The following is a 22,533-nucleotide window of genomic DNA, read 5'->3' as shown; positions in this document are numbered from 1 at the left end:
AAAACAAAACAACAACAAAAAGTCACTTATTTTCTTTCTGTGTAAGACTTTTTAAAAATACCAATTTTTGAGACCCACAAACACGGTTTCTCAAGTTGTTTGTGGCACACACACACACACTACCACCACCTCTACCAAGATCTGAGCCATGCCTCTCCCCATACTCCAAATGGGAAAGACACAGGGTCTTTCACAGGGTCATGCCTGTGCTATCTCTGCAGGATGTCAAGTGTGTTTGCAGTAAATGTCTGTGAGGGCCACACCACCTTCAGCATGGCTCTTCTAGCACAGCATTCAGTGATCCACCCTCAACAGGACTTCAGAAAGCACTGAGGACCCCCCCCATAACCCCCTCACCCTGGGTCCTCCCTTTCCATCACCACAGGCAGTACCTGAGACCTGGAGCCCACCTGGGCACCACCTTAAAAACAACCAGGGTCACACCAAGCAGAGTTTATTGATGCCGTGGGGCAGGGCCCACGTACACAGCAGGTGGCAGCACGCAGGGCAGATACTCACTCGCTGGACTGAAGGGGTGTTAGCGGCAAAAGCAGATGACCTGTGTGGAGCACCCTTTGGGGGGTGCCCTCCTCCTAGCAGCATTGGGGGCTTTGGGTGAGCATCAAGAACCACCTAGTTACCCTAGGGTTCTCTTAGAAACCCCTCTCCCCCTCCTTCCTGAGCTCCTTGTGAGTTTGGGGGCTAGGAACCCTTCCTGTGATCAAAGGTGGGATGATCCCTTGAGATTCACTATAAAAATTAAAATTCATTTATAAATCACAAGAGAAGGGCAGGAGGGAACCACTGGGAGGAACCTGACTTCATCGGTTACCTTAAGCCTACTCCCCTCCCTCAAGTTCTGCCTCCCAAAGAGAGAGCAAAGAGCAAGGTCTACAGGCACAGAGAGGGGACGAGAGACAGAGGAAAGGCCGTCGGAGGGAACGGGACAAATGAGGACAGGAGAGAAAAAGATGCATCGGAAGAAAAATATGGCTGCTGAGGCTCCTCTCCCCAAACAGCTCCCAAAAGCCATGACCTGGGGATAAAGGAGAAAAGTTCCCAGCCCAGAGACTCCCACAACGTAAGGTTCCAAATGTCCCCGGTCCAGTCCTTGCTCAAGCCACAGTGGCCTTGAGATACTCAGAGCTGTGTAGACGGGAGCTGAGGGAGGTGGGTGCTACTCCAGGTAGATATCCTCTGTAGGGCAGGCAAACGCCAGGTGCTCCTGGTAGTACTCCAGGAAGGCCCGGCTGCAAAGAGGGAGAAGGCAGTGCTTAGCCCAGGGCTCTCCCCAGCCGCGCACTGCTGTCTTGAGTAGCAACTAAGTCCGCACAGCACCCTTTCTAGCAACCTGTAGTCAGGCCCCGCCCTTTCGTGCGCCTGAGCCTTTCCGTGCCCTGTATCCTCCCTGGGCTTCTTCTCCATCTTCCTACTCACCCCACGCTCCGCGCCACTGGTCTCATAGACTCCTGGGACACAAAGACGTGGCAGGCAAAGCGGCTTAGCAGCGGGTGTTTGGTGATGAAGCCAAAATAGCTGTGGGGACATTGACAAAGTGGGTGTCAGAGCGCTAACTTTGCCTTGGGCACCCCATTAATACTAATAACAACTGTTGTCCAGATGAGCACCTTGAGACTCCAGATCCTACTCCACCCTGAAACTGCGGCCAATCAGATTTACTGCCCCATACCTAACAGGTGTTATGTTTAAGTATTATTAAGGCCCCATCTAAAGCATTTATATTAATTCACACATTTCATAATAGCCCTCTGGGGTGGATGTACCGATGCAGACTAAGCACAGAGAGCATCAGTGTCTTGCCGAAGGGCACTGTCAGTCTGTGGCAGCTAAGGGAGGCAGTCTGTGACCTTAATACCTAATACCAAGTCTCCCTATCCAGATGCGGCACACCAGATACTCCTCAGCCTCCACCTACTTCATAGTAAAGCAAAGTAACTATCCACCCATCACAGCTTTTCTTAGGACTCCTAGTAGTGGAACTGGGGTGGATTCTGATGCATCTCTGTAGGACTGCAGCTGGACCAGTGGCTAGCCTGACTGGCAAGGATTGAGGCACCGTATTGGTATGGGTGGAGCCCTAAGGGTGGGCGGGGATTGGAACAGGCGTGGGGTGGGGGTGGGGAACCTAGGTGATGGTGGCGTTTGAAGGAATGCAGGGGGAACAGATAAGTTCTTACCAGCTGTTTCGGGGATGACAACCACAGAATGAGATGTTCTTCATCTGGAAGAAGTGGCTGCAGCGCTGGAACTGGAGGCGAGCAGAATCATCCCAGATTGGCTAGGGAAAGCCTGTGGCGGCCCCTATGCCACACCTCCTTGATGCCTCTGCCCCAGTTTTCCCTGGCTTGAACCATCCCCACACCCCTACCACCTCCAAGCCTCCCTCAGGTGCTCAGTCTGTCATGCTCCCACCTCAGGTCCTCCTCCACTGAGACTCAGCTTGACCCCCCGCAGAGAGATCTCAAGGTCACAAGAGGCAGGAGGGCGCAGGTGGACCGTTAGTTTCCGGGCTGTGGCAATCTGAGGGAGAAGTCAGAGAAGAAGGTGGGGGAGGGGGCCTTGAGGAACCCATCATGGGGTCTGGGTCCTTCTCTTTCTCTCTCTCTCTCTCTCTCTCTCTCTCTCTCTCTCTCTCTCTCTCTCTTCATGCCTCTGTTCATTTTTAGATTGTCTTCGTACTCTTGGCACCTAAAGGCCCCAAAGACAATTCTGGAAGACAGAAGGATGACCTTGGCCATCTTTGCTCTCAAAACAAGCCAATCATCACTCTGCACCCAGCTCACCTCCCTTCTGTTCCAACCAGGCAGCTTCACTTGGTTCAGGTGCCAAGAACTCTGCCCACACTTCCAGCCACCTCACTCACTGCCTGATCCCCATAACCTGGCCAGAGCTCTTGGTTCTAGATCTGCTCTGTCCTGCTACCCAGGACTCATCCGGCTCAGTTTCTGCCGGGCAGATCAGCAGGTACTGATAACTGTCCACTGAGTGAACAAGGGATTCCCAGGGAAGAGGACATGAGTGCTGATTTTAATTTCAGACAGAAGGATGGTGGCTTAAGGGAGGAGGAATCGGCAGAGAGGAGAGAGCTTAACTTGAACTGACCAATAAACCCAAAGGGACAGCTGCTTCACTCTGCTCTGGGTCTTTCTGATTGGGCTTCTGAATCAGGCCTGAGAGCCAGCCCTATATATAACATCTCCCTTCGAGGCTTGGAGCCACGGGAGTTGTGACACCCTGTGAGACTGGAGTAACATCCAAACGTCCCTCCAGCCTGTACCTGCCGCTGTCTCCACACTGACCTTTTGCATGGCTGCACACAGGATACCATTCCCCTGGTGACACGGTACCTCCACGGAGCCCAAGAACTGCACATCGAAGCGATCCACCCAGCAAGGGCTCCGCTTGCTCCCTGGAGGAGGTAGAGACAGGAAGTCACATAGTCAGAGAGTGATATAGGGGGAAGTTTGTGGTGGCAAGCTTCCTCTTGTAGGTGGGACCTTACCCAGCAGGTCCTTGGCAGGACCGGGTACCGCATGGGCGTAGAAGGCAGGGAACACTCCACGCTCGCCGGTGCGCATGTTGAAGCCACGAAACCAAAAGTCATCCTCTTCAGCTTCCACCAACACCGGGTCATCCACATCTAGTTCTAGCTCATCTGGATGCCGAGGGATGAACCTGAGGTCAGGTAAGAGATTGATTGAGACCATGCTGGCCGAGATAGCTCACATACAGAAGTGTCCTAAGGGAGTCTGTAGGATGAGCCTGGGGGGGGAGAGAGTTAATGTACCTGAAGACAGCCCGGTGTGTTTGCTCTCTCTCCTCCCCATTGACCACACAGGAAAAAAGACCAAAGGACTCGGTGCCTGAGAGACAGACAAGAGAGATGGAGATTCGGAGAGTCAGGAATGCCATGGAGAATGAAAAGGACTGAAGGCTCTGGCCCTGGGCTGGAGCCAAATCCCCTCCCTGCAACTTGGGCATCCTAAGTCAAGGAAGAAAGGAAGAGCAGCCCACTAGGAGCTGACTACCTGCCACTCAGAGATAAACACTGCCCATTGTTCTAGGGGAAAAAAAAAAAGAAGAATGGTCCAGCCTTGACCACCTCTAGAACTTAACCCACCCACCCCCGACACTTTGGGGGACCAGATAGGACCTGAGACCAGGATGGCACTTCTTCCTCTGGGGCCACCCCACATCTCCCCACTTCCCACTCACTGGAGGAACGAGACGTGCTGTTGACAAAGACATTGAGGAACTTCTTGGAGAAGGTGAGGTCGGGACTGTCAGGAGAGGCATCCTCTGGCACCTGGTCGCTGCCTAGTAACGTAGCTCCCGCCTCTTCCTCACTGGCCTCGCAGCTGCTGTCCTCTTCACTGTCGTTGCCCAGGCCTGCACAGCGCCGCAGGCTCACCAGCTCTAGCTGCGTGTGCTCATCCACCACAAGCGTGTATTTAACTGCGTCGTACACCAGCGAGGCATCCAGCGGCGCAGTAGAGCCTGTAGTCCTGGAGCCAGGGGGAACCACGCTGTCCTCCGCATCCTCCTCATCCTCGTCCTCTTCCTCGTCATCCTCCTCCTCCTCCGAGCAGGCAGCAGAGCAGGAGCGGCCAGGGCGGGCAGTGCGTCCTGGAGTGGCCCAAAGCGGGGTGATGGTATCCCGTGTTGGGTTACTAAGGAAAAGGCAGGGCCCAGGCTGCGCTGGACCAAGCCGAGGTGCGGCAGGCGCCGGCGGAGGTGGCCCGCAAAGGGTGTCCATGTCCACCAACTCCACGTGGGGCCCTGCTACTGCCTCAGGGTCTTGGCAGTCCTGGGGTACCGGGTTGACCTGTGATGCAGCCTCTTCTGGCAGGCGTGGGGCAGGAGATAAGCACTGGCCAGGGCAACGAATGGGCGAGGAGCCCTCAGAGATCATGCGGCTCACCAGATTGCTGAGCAGCCAAGGCGAGTCAGCATCCTCGCTCAGGTCAGGCTCAGACTCAGAGCCCGACTCGTATTCGCTGTTGGTGTCATCCTGGCCCACAGGCAGGAAGGCAGGGCGGCGGGGAGGTTCATGTAGTGGCTCCGGCTCCGGCTCAGGCTCCGAGGCTGGGGACGAAGCCTCCTCGATGGAGTTGGTGAGATGTGATGAGCGGCCGCTGCTGCTGCCACCGTCGCTGCTCAGTTCCAGCTCTGTCTCCGAAATGGACGAGATCATGCGCCCTAGGCGAGCGCCGCCTGCATCCTCAGAGTCCGAGCCTGGTGATGAGAGCTCCTGGCTGCTTCGCCGACCCTCGTGGCCTCCACTCGAGTGGCTTCTCAAGTCAGCCTCAATACCAGGATCCGAGGAAGGGGAGGCCCCACCTGATGCTGGTGGCTCTGGGGGTTGGTTCCCTTCACAGTCACAACCAGGGCGTGCAAGGGACTGTACTTCATGGCGCTCCTCTTCTGCTGGCAGGAGAGGGGCTGGTAGCTCTGCAGAGCAGGGAGTTGGGTTACTGCCTCCAGAAAGCAGGCCTCCTTCAAGTAAGCAGCCATTCCTCCCTTCCCTCCCTCTTCCACTGGGCTCCTAACAACCTCCAGGCCTCACCTTTAAGGGGCTCCTGGGCTGGCACTGTCTCCTGCCAGGAGGATGGGGGTGCAGAGGTAAAGCCTCCGTTGTTGTTATTCAGGGAGTCCTAGGTAGGATGACAAATCGGTATAGCTGAGGACCACTCCATCAACAGAGGAGGAAGGACCTGCTCCAGAGGCTCCAGACTCAACTGGAGTATTGTACATCTCAGGAAGCTCACCTGTGCTCCAAGTGTAGTCAGGTGGAGAGTGGTGGGCCGGAGCTTGTGGGACTCCTCTAGGGAAGGAGAGGGAATAAGGGACTCTCCAGCAAGAGCCTGTGAACCGGACCCTCCCCCTTCTTTGCCCTGCCCATCTCCATCGTCCTCCTCTTCCTCCTCTTCCTCCTCTTCCTCTTCATCTTCCTCCTCCTCGTTGTCGTCGATCATCTCAAACTCCTGGAAATCATCTTGGAAGGAACAGATAGGGTGTGGCTGCTCTGAGCGACCCAGGGAGAGACTGTCCTGCAGGAAGGAGGGACAAGACAGGGGCTGGGCCAGAGAGTACAGCAATCACCTGGAGTCCCCAGCACTAGAAGAGGGGAAGCAGGAAACGGAAAAGTTCCTTCCGGTTCACTGTACCCCATCATCAGAGCGAGGTTTGTTTGATAAACAAAAACAAACAAACAAACAAACAAACAAATCTGCTCAACACTCATTTTGATCACTGCACTTCTGGGAAAGGCCCAAATTTTGGAGACATTCTCAGAGTAACCCCAACTAACCTCCCGGCTTTATTCATCCCCAAACCCCATCATGTGTATACCACCAGCCTGCTGCCTTTGTAGCATTTTATCAGTTCACAGCTCGTGACTTACACACCAGACTCTAAGACCACCAGAACAGGGTCACGTCCACACTCTGCACTGGCGTACTCCCATGGGAACATCATCAATAAGATGTAACAGAAGAATGCATCAATATGGAGAGCCTTCACTCTGGTGATTCACCAAGTCTGTACCAACCCCCGGGGTCTTTGACATAGCCAGTCCTTCTGCCAGCAATTCCTCTCTTCCACACCCTCCTACCTAAACCCATCTGCCTGGTTCCTGCTAACCTCGGGGTTCTATGACTTAAAATTTCCTCTGGGAAGTCTTCCTGGTTCCCTCTGTCTGGATTGGATTCCCTTCCCCCTCCCCTCATCACACTCTTGTGTCCAGTTGGAACTGGGCCACTGGCATACGGGTGATCACTATCTCTCACTGGTATTCACCCTCCCTTCCCCCCCTCACTAAACTGAAAGTTGGTGTGGGGTAAGGCTGCTATCTGGCTCTGCTCAATGCCTGTAAAGCCCCCCCCCACCCTTGACACAGGGCATTTCCTCAAAACAAGCGGAAATGAAAACATATGGACAGAAGGGCTGAAAGGGAAAGATTTTAAAGGGAGATGAGCTAGAGAGGCCACAGAGGTTGAGTTTTGAGAGAAACTGGAGGGTTTAGAGCTTCGTGGGGAGTGATCTAAAGACAGAAGCACCCAGGCAAAGGTGCACACCTCCTCTTGTGGCACTACGCTGGGAGAACTGCCAGAGAAGGCCCTCTGAAGGGCTTGCAGCATGTTAGGAAAGAAGACCGGCACCAAGGGGCTATCAGCAAGAGCAGAGGATTTTTTTGCACAGCAGCTGAACTCAAGACTCCATAAACCCACAAGCACGCTAGGGAGACTGAGCCTACATGAACCTCCTCTTTACTCAGATCCTACACATCCAGCCCCTTTCCCCACCTTCTCGCAGTGGTCCGAGTCGTAGCTAAGGCCCAGGCCACAGTCATCCGTGATCTCAGACAGGTCTTCATCATCAAATTCTTCCAGGCTTATATCCTGGGGAGGCCTGAAGAGGATGCCAGGGTCAGAGGGCCGGCCACCTGTCCTAGGATCCTGGCCTGAGAACTGATCCTGAGGACATTGGTGGGAAAGGTCCAGCTCCCAGGGGCCCCAGCTCCCAGGCTAAAGCCGGCGTTTTTGGCCCCAGGCACTGCTCTCCCTTGGGTCCCCCTCCTCCACCACAGCGAATGAGCCCAAGGAGGCACCCCTCCACAAACCCCTCCCACTCCTTTTCAGCTCAGCACCCAGCCCCCGGGGGTCACAGCTTCAGCCTCAGGGGAGACACCTTGAACCAACAGGGGGAGGGGGAGCTGCGACAACAGGAGAGGGAGGGGTCCAGCTGTTCTGCTTGTGTCCCCATCCACTCCTACAGAAACAGGCCTACATCCAAAGATCCAGCCCCCTCCAATCCCAACTTCCCCATCTCACCCCCAAAGCTTCAAGCTTGATTTCACTCTCTGCTTTCCTGGGGAGGTGGGGGGAGGGGAAGGCCGAGGGGCAAGGCCCTAGTCTCTATGGAAGGAGGCATAACAAGGCCAAAAGGACACTGTCAGGAACAGACTAGGTGCTGAACACCCTGCCTAAAATCCCTCAAAGGGTCAATCCAGAGACCGCACCCTTGCTAGGTCATCTGTCCTGACTGGGTGCGGTTCGGTATCCCAACAAGAAAAGTGAATGTGTATCTCTGTGTGTGGGTGGGTAGGGAGGGGGGGTGCCATTGGGTCTGCGCGACAAGGAGCAAACACCGAGGGACCCGGGAGCCCAGGGTGGGGGATGGGAGCATCAGTCAGAGGCCTGCAAACCAAGGAGGCGCCCCGGCCTGGATAGTTGAAGTCGATGGGGTGGAGTGGCAGGCCGAAGAGACCTACGTGAAGATGAGACCCGCTGAATGCGTACCTGCAGCCGGGAGGCGACAGCGAGTGAAAGGTGGAGAGAGAAAACATCTCCGCGCGATCCGCCATCTTCCCTGGAACCTCCGGCCGGCAGCGAGGGGGAGGGGTGAGGAGCACCGCGCGCCCTTGGTGCTCAGGCTCGCGGCCTCTGTCTCCCCACTCACCTCGTGACACGCCCTGCGACACCCGTCGGCGACACACCTCAGCGCCCTGCCAGGACACCGCGGCAGAGAGCCGCGCCGCAGGGGTGAGGGGAGGGAGTGGCGCAGGGCGGGGCCTGAGGTGGGGGCGGACGAATGGGGGTCGAGCCGAGAGGGGATGCGGGATGCGATGTGGTGGTGGTGGTAGCGGTGGTGGTGAGATTCTGGTCGGGAGAGCTGGCGGGAGGTTTGCGTGGTCCTAGCGAGGAACAGGCGAGAAGGGATAGGTGGAAGCAGAGACACGCTGGTAGACCAAAGGTTTCTGCAGGAGCCGAGAGAGATGCGGGGGAAATGGGTGCGGTAGACCCGGGAGCCAGGACCAACGCGACCCGGGTATGCGCGCCTCTGGTTACAGCGGTGTGCAGGGCTCCTGGGAGGTGGACGGCTCGTGGGGGGTGATGGGCGAGGACTTAGGAACAGCATTCATGCCCCGGCAAATTCGAAAAGCAGAGTTGGTCAGGAAGCCCGCCAGACGTCCTAACCCGCCAGACCTCCTAACCCACCAGACCTCCTAACCCACCAGACTTCCTAACCCACCAGACCTACTAACCCGCTAGACCTCCTAACGGGGGGACGGAAGGAGCTGTCCACCCGAGGGTGCTGATCAGAGCTTGTCGGAGCTGTTCTCCACTGGGTGCTGATGGGGCCAAAAGAAACTTCTCCTTAAGATTTGCTGACTCCAGCTAGATAAGTCATTATCCTGACAGTGCTAATGGAACCGGGACAGTGACTCTGTCTCAAAGGATGTGAAGAGGTCTGGAATCAGAGCCCAGCATCCAGAGGCCAACATTGAACTTTCTTTGTGTGGTACAGACTTGAAGATCCTGGGCAGAAATAGCGGTGGGCACCAGAAGTCGAGGCTGTGTTCATCAACTGGGCCACTGTTTCTTGGGGCCACCTATGCTCTTGGCTCTGTTCTGAGTATGGAAAACCTCCAAGTTGAAGCATAGGCTTACTAAGGAGTTCTGTGTAGAGAGAAAGGGCAGAAATGGAGCCAACTGTGAAGTGAGAGAGAAGATCAAAGTGGTGACGGATAAGCTAGAGGAGGGGTAGGGAGCCTCACACTGGAATTAGTTTTGAAGGAAGAAAGAGACACTAGAGTGTTAAGGCTGGAAATTTCAGAGCAGAAAGGGCTCAGATAGTCAGGCGGGACACCCTGCTCAACCAGTTTCTTAATTTCTGAATGGCCAACGAGTGTGACTTCTCCGTGAAGACTCCAGGCTTTCTCGGGATTCGCTGGAATTGTACAACCCTGAACTCACCTCAGACTATAACTTCCACACTCCACACAAGCCTCCCTCTTATCAAATGATCACATCCACTTCTCCTGTGGGGTTTCTCTTTGGCTCCAAGAGCACAGATTCTCCAGACTTAGGATCTGAGAGTAGTACCCACCTTCATTTAGCCACCAACGACCTGAACATGAGGCAATTGTTCAATGCACCAGAACTCAGTTTCTCCATCTGAATAAAGGTCCTGTGACACACATAAACCCTAGGCACAATGATTTATTAACGATCACTTAATATCCATCCTTCTAAAATGCACAGTCAGGCATAGTGGCTCCTGTCTTTAATCCTGGCGTGCAGAAAGCAGAAGCACGTGGATCTCTGTAAGCCTTAGGCTAGCTTCGTCTACATAGTGAGTTCAAGGCCAGCCAGGGCTGCAGAGTGAGACCCCCACACACACACACACAAAGAAAAATGATGTATGAGAGGGTAGCAGTGACTCGCACACCTTTTTTACCGGAGCAGACTTTGGGAGAGCCTCCTGACCTGCTGACATTGGCTCAGAGTCCTCTTATCTATCATGCTCAATGTTTCCCAACTTCACTGTTTTAATGTTAACTTTCCCTCTTGCCTCAACATCCATTGCTACTGCAACACATTGACAAGTCCCTGTCTTCTTCAGCTGCACATAGAACATCTCCTTTGCTGGTGTTCTGAGGTTTCAATCCGGTGTATCTTCATGTAGATTTACTTAAGCATGTCTTCTCTGCCTGAGGCTCACTGATCTTAATTACATGAATCTCTTTCATTAGTGAAAAAAAAGTCTGACAATCATTACCTCTTAAAAAATATACTTTCCCGTTATCTCTTTAAATACTGTCTCAGAGCCAATTATGGTGGTGTATTGCCTGTAATCCCAGCTCTTACTATGCTAAGGTGGGGAAAGCTAAGTTTTGAGGCCAGCCTGGGCTACACAGTGAACCTCTTGACTCAAAAAGTGCAGACAGCAAAATATGGACTCTGGTCCATCCCTTCTATTCTTTCAGCCTCTAGGACTGGTGCCTGAGGAAGAGCTACTCAGAGAATAGCTGTTGGATTCTTACCTGGAAGGGTCACGCTCCTGCTCAGGTCCAGCTCAGATTCTCCACCTCTCACAATTACAACAAATCTGTCAGTTTTAAGTAGCTTTGTGAGCTCAGGAAAGCTTTCCTGAAAAGGTCTGCCCCCTTGCCCACCCCAGGCCCTGTCTCCACAGATAAAAATCTGGATTTGGAGATGCAGTTAAAAAAAAAAAAAAAAAACCCAAAAAAAAAAAAAAAAAAAAGGTAGACCATGTCCAAGTCTGGTTGTCCACACTGACCTTGATTGCTGTGACAAACCTCCCAACAAAAGCAACTTAAAGGAGAAAGGGTTTTATTTAACACACGGTTTCAGATTAGAGTCCACCATGGCAAGGCAGTCCAGGCAGCAAGAACTTGAAGCATCTGGCCACATCAAATCCACAGTTAGGAAGAAGAGAGGAAAGAACCCACTCAGATCAGTATCCCATGCACATAGCCCAAGCCTTATCGACAGTAAAATGACAATCCCCCACAGGTACGCCAGAGGCCTGGCAATTCTGGAGTCTGTCAACAATATTAACCATCACAACTAAAAATACAGATTTATTGTTCAAATATGTGTTCCTTAGGTCTATGTAAAAGCAAAAATGTGAAGCCATAGACGCCCTGGAGCCTCCCCCATCCCAGGTCTTAGCACAACCTAGAGATGCTCCCCCACCCCCACCAGCCACCAATTTCCATTCACTCACCCAGCTTTCTTTCCTCAGCTCTCCCACACCTGATCCCCACGCCTCCCTCTCCCTAAGCCCTCTCACCCAGTTATTTCTTTCTTTGGGTCTATGGGCTGTATGATGGTTATCCTGTATTTTATGGCTAATAGCCGCTTATAAGTGAGTCCATACCATGCATGTCCTTTTGGGTGTGGGCTACCTCACTCAGGATATTTTCTAGTTCCATCCATTTGCCTGCAAATTTCATGATGTCCTCATTTTTAATAGCTGAGTAATATTTCATTGTGTAAATGAACCACATTTTCTTTATCCATTCCTCAGTACAGGGACATCCGGGTTGTTTCCAGTTTTGGGCTATTATGAATAAAGCTGCTATGAGCATAGTTGAGCAAGTATCTTTGAGGGATGCTGGAGCATCTTCTGGGTACATGCCCAGGAGTGACATAGCTGGGTCTTGAGGTAGAAGGATTTCCAATTGTCTGAGGCTCCAGGGAGTCTATGAGACTCTGAGACTCCTAGCAATGGGGGATATGGAGCCTGAAATGGCCACCTGCTGTGGCCAGGCAGGACTCCCAGTGGAGGGATAAGGATACCAACACACCCACAAAACCTTTGCCCCAAAATTTGTTCTGCCTAAAGAAGTACAGGGACAAAGATGGAGCAGAGACTGAGAGAATGGCCAAGCAATAATCTGCCCAATTTAGCTGGGCGTGGTGGCACACACCTTTAATCCCAGCATTTGGGAGGCAGAGGCAGGTGAATTTCTGAGTTCGAGGCCAGCCTGGTCTACGGAGTGAGTTCCAGGACAGCCAGGGCTACACAGAGAAACCCTGTCTCAAAAAATAAAAATCTGCCCAACTTGAAACCCATCCAATGGGCAAGGCCCAACCCTGAGAGTATTAATGACACTGTTGTGCTTGCAGACAAGAGCATAGCATGATTCTCTGAGAGGCTCTACCCAGCAGCTGACCAAAGCAGATGCAGACTCAGCCAAAAATTAGACAGAGCTCGGGGAGTCTTGTGGAAGCGTTGGGTGAAGGTGAGGGACCTGGAAGGGACAGAAACTCCAGAGGAAGCCCAAGAGTCAACTAACCTGGACCCTTGGGGCTCCCAGAGATGGAGCCACCAACCAAAAAAGCAACCATGGGCTGGACCTAGGCCTCCCCGCACAGATGTAGAAGCAGATGTGCAGTTTGATCTTCATGTGGTTCCCCCAACAACTGGAGCACTGAGGCTGTCCCTGACGCTGTGGCCTCTGTGGATCCTGGTCCTCTGACTGGGCTGCCTTGTCTGGCCTCAGGAGGAGAGGGTTTGCCCAGTCCTGCAGTCAAGTACCATCCAGGAGGGGCCTCCCCCTCCTCAAAGGAGAATGGAAAGGGGGATGGGAGGAGAGACTTGTGAGGGTGTCTTAGGGTTTCTATTCCTGCACAAAGCATCATGACCAAGAAGCAAGTTGGGGAGGAAAGGGTTTTGTTCAGCTTACTCTTCCACATTGTTGTTCCATCACCAAAGGAGATTGGGACTGGAACTCACACAGGGCAGGAACCTGGAGGCAGGAGCTGATGCAGAGGCCATGGAGGGCTGCTGCTTACTGGGTTGTTTGCTTTCTTATAGAACCCAGGACTACCAGCCCAGGGATGGCACCACCCACAATGAGCCCTCCCATCCTTGATCACCAATTGAGAAAATGCCTTACAGCTGGATCTCAGGGAGGCCTTTCCTCTAGGGTGCGGGGAATCCTTTCTCTGTGATAACTCCAGCTTGTGTCAGGTTGACACACAAAACCAACCAGTACAGAGAGGGAGACTGGGGAACTAAGATTGGGATGTTAATTGAATAAATAAATTAATGGGAAAAATGTAAAGCCAATCTGAACAATCTAGTCTTGAAAAATAAGAAATTTTAAGAATTTATGTCGGGCATAGTGGCACACGCCTTTAATCCCAGTACTTGGGAGGCAGGGGCAGGCGAATTCCTGAGTTCGAGGCCAGCCTGGTCTACAGAGTGAGTTCCAGGACAGCCAGGGCTACACAGAGAAACCCTGTCTCAAAAAACCAAAAAAAAAAAAAAAAAAAAAGAATTTATTATCTGAGGGTATATGAGCAAATGGTAAATCTCATTAAAACCATGTTTTCAAATAATATATACAATTATAGGAAAATTATGAATATATGATGTCAAATAAAAAAGCATGGTAAAAAGCTTACATAAAAGATTTAGGGTATACTAATTAAAAAAAAAAAAAAGATACCGTCTCTGGACAGGCAGTCGTGGCTCCCAACACTTGGGGAGCAGAGGCAGATGGATCTCTGAGTTCAAGGACAGCCTGGTCTACAGAGTGAGTTCCAGGACAGAGGACTACACAGAGAAACCCTGTCTCAAAAAAAGGCAAAAGAATAGCAACAACAATAGAAAAGTCTGTCTATGTAGACCTGGATGTCCTATGTAGACCAGGCTGGCCTTGAACTCACAGAGATCCACTTGCCTCAGCCTCTAGAGTACTGAGTCTACAAGCATGGACCCCTGTACCTGGCTTAAAACTGCAGTGTGGTTTTTTGTTTGTTTGATTTTGTATCTTGCGTGTGCACACTAAGCAAGCACTTTACTACTGAGTTGAATTTGTCTTTTAATTGCCTTTGTAAGCTGGGTGTGGTGGTGCACACCTTTAATCCCAGCACTTGGGAGGCAGAGGCAGGCGGATTTCTGAGTTTGAAGCCAGCCTGGTCTACAAAGTGAGTTCCAGGACAGCCAAGGCTATACAGAGAAACCCTGTCTCCAAAAAAAAAAAAAAAAAAAAAAAAAACTGCCTTTGTAAACTAAGAGTCAGACTTAGGGAGAGTTAAGTACTGACACACAGACAAAGTTCTCTAATATGGGCAGTTTCCAGTCGGTGTGAATAGTACATAGGACCTGGGTTCGATACCCAGCACCCACATGGAGGTTTCACCACCTCCTCTGGCACCAGCATGTGTGGTGTTCAGACACACAAGAAGGCAAAACTCTCATAATATAAATAGATTTTTAGGAAAACCATATAATGAAAAACTAAAGAAATACATCTTTAAAAACAAAAACAAAAACAAAAAACAAACAAACAAACAAAAACCATGCTAGACCTGCAATAAAGCAGTGGAAACTTCAGAGGAAAAACTTACTCCAAACTGATCCACACAGGACAGAATGAGCAGACACAGACTTTAGAATAAATAGCTTTTATAGTCATGTATATAATTAAAAAACATGGACATAATGACCAGCAAATGGAGTCATAAAGAAAAAAAAAAGCAGAACTTGTTTGTGAGTTTAAAAATTAATAAAAATAAATCTTACAGTGCTGGAGAGGACACCTGCACTTACGCATAACCTACCCCCAGATACATACAAGTATTCGTAATGAAAAATAATGAGTTTTTTAACGTAAGCTGTGACAAAGAGGGCTCAAGCTTTCATTTTTATTTTCTTTAAAGATTTATGTAGATGAGTATGCTGTAGCTGTACAGATGGTTGTGAGCCATCGTTTGGTTGCTGGAAATTGAACTCTGCTCACTCCAGCCCAAAGATTTATGTAAGTACACTGTAGTTGTCTTCAGACACAACAGAAGAGGGCATCAGATCTCATTACGAGATGGTTGTGAGCCACCATGTAGTTGCTGGGATTTGAACTCAGGACCTTTGGAAGAGCAGTCAGTGCTCTTAACTGCTGAGCCATCTCTCCAGTCCCAAGCTTTCCTTTTATAAGTGGTTAAAGCACTCATAAAGAAAGTGGCTGAAGCACTTGCTGCAGCAGCCTGACAATCGGAGATTGGACACATGTGAATCCTCATAAATGTCAGATGTGAGTGTGCCTCTGGTTTGGATCTCAGCACACCTCTAATGAGAGACAAGAGGCAGAGATAAGAGAATTCCTGGAAGCTGAAAGGCCAGCTAGCCTGACACAGGCAACACTGAACAAGGGACTGAAGATGAGCTAATTAACAGCCAAGGTCACTGTACTGGCTAATTTTGTGTCACTTGACACAGCTGGAGTTATCACTGAGAAAGGAGCTTCAGTTGGGGAAGTGCCTCCATGAGATCCAGCTGTAAGGCATTTTCTAAATTAGTGACCAAGGGGGGAGGTCCCCTTGTGGGTGGTACCACCTCTGGGCTGGTAGTCTTGGTTCTATAAGAGAGCAGGCTGAGCAAGCCAGGGGAAGCAAGCCAGTAAAGAACATCCCTCCATGGCCTCTGCATCAGCTCCTGCTTCCNGACCTGCTTGAGTTCCATTCCTGACTTCCTTTGGTGATAAACAGCAATGTGGAAAATGTAAGACGAATAAACCCTTTCCTCTCCAACTTGCTTCTTGGTCATGATGTTTGTGCAGGAATAGAAACCCTGACTAAAACAGTCACCCTCTGACTTCTACTACTACTACTACTACTACTACTACTACTACTACTACTACTACTACACACACACACACACACACACACACACACACGCATTTGAGTTATGTTTGGTTGTTTAAGGCCTGTAATCCACTCAGCTACATAAATGGAACATAATTTAAAAAGGAAATTTTCATTGTGGCCCATGGTTTATCAGGGGTTGCTTGATCCTGTGCACAGAACTCGTGGCAATGATAACACATAGAGGAATAGATTATTCACCTCTTCATAGACAGGAAGCACACAGTAAGGACAAGGGGCTAAGCAAACCTTCGGTGCACATCCTTAGTGGCTTACATCCTCCCAGAACAGAGCAACTTAATAGTTCACAGAGACTGCCAAAATAGCACCACCAGGTTGGAGCCAAGCTAAAGCTCATGAGCCTGTCGGGACCTTGTGTAGTCAAAGGATTAATGCAACCATAGATCTAAAGCACTCAACATATCCCACAAAACATAAAATTGCTGAAAATCTGTGACTGAGAAAAAAAATCTTCAAAATTAATCAGGTTTTCCAAATACACATTTTTCTCATCAGAAAAAAATGATGGTAGTACACTTTACTTTGCTCAGATAAATGAATTCTCATTAAACCTCTGCTGTTGTCTCTGTCATTGAAGTCTTTCTCTGACCAAGAACCACTAAGATCCTTCCTTGGTCTGATATGATCTCTTAAGGACCACTAAGAGATGGTAGAGAAGAACCCTCCTCAGGAAGAGGCTACTCCGTTCCCCACTCTGTAAGCATTTCTCTTCCTGCCTTCTGTTTTCTAAATATTTATTTATTTATTTATTTATTTATTTATTTATTTATTTATTATGTATACAGCACTCTGGCTGCATGTATGCCTGCAGCCCAGAAGATTATTATAAATGTTATTACTTATCTCATTATAGATAGTTATGAGCTATCATGTGGTTGCTGAGAATTGAACTCAGAACTTCTGGAAGAACAGCCAGTGCTCTTAACTTCTGAGCCATCTCTCCAGCACCTTCTGTTTTCTAACATCAGCTGCTTTCTGTGTTTTTGTTGTTGTTGTTGTTTCTGCCTCCCCCCCCCTTATTCTAAAATAGTTTTGCTACTAAAAATTGTTAAAATGTTATTATTGTGGTCAGCCATGGCTACAGATAATCTTAGATTCACGTGGCACCAAAGAGGGGGAAAATGTAAAGGAGTTTTCAAAACCTCAAGCATTAATAAACTTGAACAAAAATAGGAACTTGTAATTCAGCTACATATGGATAAATGATGTAGTTTGTTTCATCCTGTTATAAATCCAGTTTGGATTCAGCTATCTATTGAAAAGTTGGTGAATTTAGTTTGATGTGTTATTGTCTCATGACTAGATCTTTTGGATATTTTGTTAACAAAGCAAATGGTAAAAATATCCTAGTAAGAGGATGAAGAGATGAAAAGGAAATTAGGAGTAGAACATTTTTGAACCAAAGATGGACTCTGTCCTAAGAATTGTTCCAAGATGGAAATAGATAAGGGCCAAATCAGAAAGTCAAACATATGTTGCAGAAGAAATATGACAGGATTTTTATCATGCTGGCGTGCCATAAAATGTAGCTGAAAGAACTGTGTATTTCAGAGAGCAAAATAGTTTCCCCTGTTCAGAAACTGTCCATCTTGCTCTCCTCTGTAAAGTGGTACAAGTGATGGAATTGTGTGCTGTTAATGCGTTTCTTAGCCCCTGTGCTCCATGCTTTCATTTTGTCTGTGGTCCCTGTAGCCATCCCACATGTGCAGGCTTACACTTACTTTGCTGCTCTGGTTCCACAGAGTAGATAAAGAACTTATGTATCTTTGCTATGTAACATGAAGACATTCCCTTCTGTGCCATTACCCAATCCAAGCCGACCTCCAAACCTGTTCTCTTAGACAGCGGCACCCAGGGTAGAGACACAGATCCACACTACTCCCTGGTACCTTGCCTGCCCAGCAACCTGAGGAGAACTCTTTTCAGAGATGTCCACTCAGGTAGAACTAGGTTCTTGGCCTCAATGAAGAAAGAAATTTTCAGGACAATCCAGTATGTTAGATATTTGAAACACAGATTTGGGCACAGAAAGGTACTCAGGAAAGGAGTGAGGCACATCCAAGAACACAAGTGTGCATGACTTAGTGATTCTATTGCTGTGATGAAACATCATGGCCAAAAGCAACTTGGAAGGAAAGGGTTTATTTGGCTTACACGTCACAGTCCATCGTCAAAGGAAGTCAGAGCAGGAACCTGGAGACAGAACTGAAGCAGAGCCATGGAGAAATGCTTGCTCCCCAGTTTGCTTATACAACCCAGGACCCCCTCTCTAGTGGGGACACTGCTCACAGTGGACTGGTTTCTTCCACATCAATAACCGAGAGAAGAAAATGGCCAGTGGGCTTGCTTACGGACCAATCTGATGCAAGGGTTTTCTTGGCTAAGGTTCTCCCTTCTCAGATGACTAGCTTGTGTCAAGTTGACAAAAGACAAAATGATTCAGCAAACAGAAAAAAATAAAACCAACCAGGACTTCTCAAAGTGAGCTTCTTAAACAAGAGTTTATTCATTTCATTTATTTTAACAACAGCCATATGAAGAGTTTTTGTGAGTTATGAGAGTCTTCACTTGAAGAGGTTGCTAAGCAACTTAAATGAGATCACAGGATGGTGACCACTGTATCTATGGCAAGACTACAGTTGATAAGGCAAACCCCAGATCACAGAAATACAGGAAGCTAGGATATCTTTACTAAAAACAAAGCTAACGATACAAAACAGAAGTTGTATTTCTGAGGCCCAGGAACTATACGGAGAGGTTTATTGCTACTTTAACATTCTTGCTTAAAAGCACCTTACTAAAAAAAAAAAAAAAAAAAAATACTGCCTCCATACAGCAACCTTCATAGTAAATGGTAATTGTGCTGACTTTTGGGGTTGCGGTTCTTCTGGCTCTCTATTATTAGCCTTACTTTCAGCCACCTCACTCCACATTTCCTGCACCCATCTGAAGGGCACATGGGCCTTCCTTCCATCAGAGGATAGGCATGGGATTGTCAGGTGGAACCTGCTCACACCCTGGAGATCTCAGCATCTGAGACTGCGGGAGTAGCGCTAACTCCCTCCTTGTCCCCAGGCCTGCTTCGAGGCATGTAACCACTGCCTCCAACTAGGTGATCACAAGCATCATTCATGTGGCAGAGCGCCTGGAATTCTTCCCCAAGCAAACAGAGCACCGTGAGCCTCATGGCCTCAGCTAATAGAATGCATTTACCCACAGAATCCCACCCCACTCCCCAAGGCTCAGATAGTCCCTGCTGACCTGGAATAAAGCACACAAGTTATTTCAGCAAGGGTCATCTGAGTCTGGATGTATTTACTGAGCTGTAACACTTGGGGGAAGGCTCTCTGCCGGGAAGCACTCACTGTTGGATCTTGGACCCAACTGCCTAGCCAGGCTCCCACTGCTAGCTGAGGTTCACATCAGAGAGCTGTCTTCTTCAGTTCCCCGTATCTACCCAGGAGCCTGTTTTGTTTCCAGGGAGTGCTTATTCATACCTTCCACCAGGAACTTTCAGGCTCAGTCTTGATTCAATGCCCCCTCTTGGGTGCCATTTGTTACTACAGGCTTTCCTACCTGCACATAAGTTCCCTGAAATAACAACTCTGAGACTTAATTATCCTTATGAATAAATGCACAGGCCATAAGCTTGGGCCTGTTCCCTGACTAGCTCATAAACTTAATTATCTGGTTTATTCTAGTCTAAGTGTCTACATAGTCTTGCTATGTGCCTGGTTACCTGGTCCTCACTTTAATGCAGCCGTCTTCCTCTGTGTCCAGGTGAATCTCTCCAGCCTGACTCAAACCCAGAATTCCTCTCTCTTCCCCCCCCCATCTCTTTCTCTCTCTCTCTCCTTCTAATCCTACCTCAGCTCATTGGCCAATATCTTTTTATTGACAGGTGAATGCTTTTACATAGTATACAAGAGACTATCTCTATATTTTCCCCCTTTAGTCTAATAAATTCTCTTATAATAGACAACATACCATAATAACTATGTAAACTATCAAGTAAGATTTACATTCCCAATGTCCAGTTCATATGTACTTGGCAACCTTTGAGAAAGTATTCTATTATCTATATCATCTTGGTGAGTTCAGAGTTCTGTACTTAAATCAATTTCTATCATAACTTACATTACCAACCTAAAAACATCTTAGACCTTAAGAACATTTTCCTAAATCCTAATCTTTTTTTTTATATTTATTATATGTAAGTACACTATAGCTGTCTTCAGACACCCCAGAAGAGGGTATCTGATTTCATTATGGATGGTTGTGAGCCATCATGTGGTTGCTGGGATTTGAACTCACAACCTTTGGAAGAGCAGTCAGTGCTCTTTACCGCTGAGTCATCTCTCCAGCCCCAACAAATCCTAATCTTTTGTTATTCTTAGACTCATGTGAGACCAAAGAGGGAAAAAATGTGAAAGAAGTTTTTCAAAACCTCAAACATTAATAAAGTCTATATAAAAACTTGTATAAAAATAGGGACTATATTTTCATCTATCTAGTGAAAAGCTGGTGAATTTAGTTTGATATGTTATCTCATGACTAGATCTTCTGTATATTTTGTTAACAAAGCAAACAAGGTAAAAAAGCTTAACTGTGAGACTCTAACTACCCAGTCTTCAACTCCATCAAAGTTAATGTTACCTGAGTATGCAGGGGGTACAGACAAGTCACTTCTAAACTGTAGAGATAACAGAGACAGCTGGATGCCTAGAGAGTCCCCCGAAATTTCCCTGTCATTGGAGCATCATCTTCAGCCTTCTGGCCCAGAATGTCTGACAGACATTTGGGCGAAGCAGTAATTATGAAGGACTGCTTACCCTATCTTGGCAAAGCTCAGCAGCTGACTTCTCTGCATCCATTTGTCCATTTTGGACAGCATTCTGTCAGCAGTTGAAGCAAGGGCAGTTTCTTGCCCAGTGGCTAGCTTGCTACATACGAAGCAAACTACATGAGGAGATTCTTCAGTGCTCATCATCTGCCAAGAGGGGAACTATCTCATTGTCATAAAAGCCTTTTAATGATAACACATTTTTAAATGCCATACTGTGGATCTCTGAAGTTTTTGAAGCCCATCTATCTGTAGTATTAATGAAGAAACAAACATTGCTTATCTCTGGCTATTTACTATCTGTTCAACCTTGCAAACACATTTCTGTAATAAAATTACATTTAATTATCCTAAAGAGTTGTAATAGCAGCTTTCAAAAGGACTAGAACTTAACCTTGCATAGAGGTACAATACCTTAAACAAGAGTTGAAACATATATACATAGTAATATAGTAGCAAAATATAATCCTAATCTGTACCAATATACAAAGATCTATACAAATGTAACTAAATGTAATCTTAATTTTGAATTTTGCATCAATATACAAAGATCTATACCAATATAAGATTTTTGGCTAGTAGCAGCTTTATAGTTAAAGAGTAGATTCAAGAATCTACCCTTTATTCTTATTATTCCTATATCCCCCTTTCTCTCTTCATTCCCCTCCCCCCCAAATTTCCCCCTAATACTAGATAAGAGAGAAGGGATAGAAGAAAGAAAAAGAAATCCTGAATCTAATCTCCCTCATTTTGATTCCTTCTTGTCCAAGATCATAACAGCTTGTAACCACTGCCCTTAAATGATACAAACATTCATTGTAGGAAAACCCTGCTAATTAAGGTCGAAGTCTACCATTGTCCAATAGCCTTCTAAGCAGGACTTGCCTTTCTCTGACCTTATCTAGGAAGTTCAAAATCCCCCACATGCCTCTACCTGCAGATCGGTTAGGATTACAGGTTCAACTCCCTTTTCCCTCATAAGAACTCATTCAACTAGTACCTGAGATTCCTGAAATGCCTCTCTATGCTAATGAGGCATGTTATCTTAAGCTTTCAGCCAATGACCTTTGCCCATCCTGGATACTCACCCCTCCCCACCCACCCCCACCCTGTCCCCAAAATTATTTAAGCCTTGAATCAGTCCAAGTAAAGTTAGTTGATCTGCCTCCCCACAGTTGGGCCCAGCGTCATCATTTTCATATCTACTCACAGGGATTCCGAACCCCCACCCCACTCCCACCCCAATTCAGTCATCTCTGTTCCTTTTGCCCTGTGGACCTATATTGTCTGATGATCCCTGGGGGCAGGGAAGGTCACAATACATCATCCAGTAAACAACCAAAAAACATTCAATCCACCTCTTGGGAATGGGGGCATCACTCTCATAAAATTGCTTACTGCTGATTTGGGGCATCATTTTCCATTGGGTGCCCCCTAGAAAATGGGACTATTGGTTAATCTTAAGAAAGCTAGCTGTAATGTTTGTTGTTCAGTTCCTGTGTGCTAAGAAAATTCAGGGCTTAACAGCCTGTGATGCTGGATGAGTTGGGGTCATCTGGGGTCAGCAGCTGTTTCAGAGTTTCCATTGGTGTGAGAGGACACCATGACCAAAGCAACTCTTATGAGGACATTTAATTGGATCTGGCTTACAGTTTCAGAGGTTCAGTCCATTATCACCATGGTGGG

At 48.3% G+C, this 22,533-nt stretch overlaps 1 protein-coding gene across 1 annotated transcript; it reads right to left on the bottom strand.

Annotated features, from left to right (window-relative positions):
- Positions 1-438: 438 nt before the first annotated feature.
- On the bottom strand, positions 439-8,864 carry Mapk8ip2 (mitogen-activated protein kinase 8 interacting protein 2). Its single transcript, XM_021216949.2, has 12 exons — positions 8,322-8,864; positions 7,326-7,431; positions 5,790-6,071; positions 5,588-5,675; positions 4,237-5,472; positions 3,809-3,884; positions 3,524-3,696; positions 3,321-3,430; positions 2,434-2,541; positions 2,199-2,269; positions 1,438-1,536; positions 439-1,250 (listed from the first exon to the last, which is right to left on the bottom strand). The coding sequence occupies exons 1-12, from the start codon at positions 8,384-8,386 to the stop codon at positions 1,178-1,180; spliced, it is 2,487 nt and encodes an 828-aa protein (XP_021072608.1). The 5' UTR covers positions 8,387-8,864; the 3' UTR covers positions 439-1,177.
- Between the last annotated feature and the right edge of the window lie 13,669 nt (positions 8,865-22,533).

Source organism: Mus pahari, chromosome 17 (genome assembly GCF_900095145.1).
Source record: "Mus pahari chromosome 17, PAHARI_EIJ_v1.1, whole genome shotgun sequence".
Lineage (NCBI taxonomy): Eukaryota > Metazoa > Chordata > Mammalia > Rodentia > Muridae > Mus > Mus pahari.
Note: the sequence above shows the minus strand (reverse complement) of the source record. Positions and strands in the feature narration are given on the sequence as shown.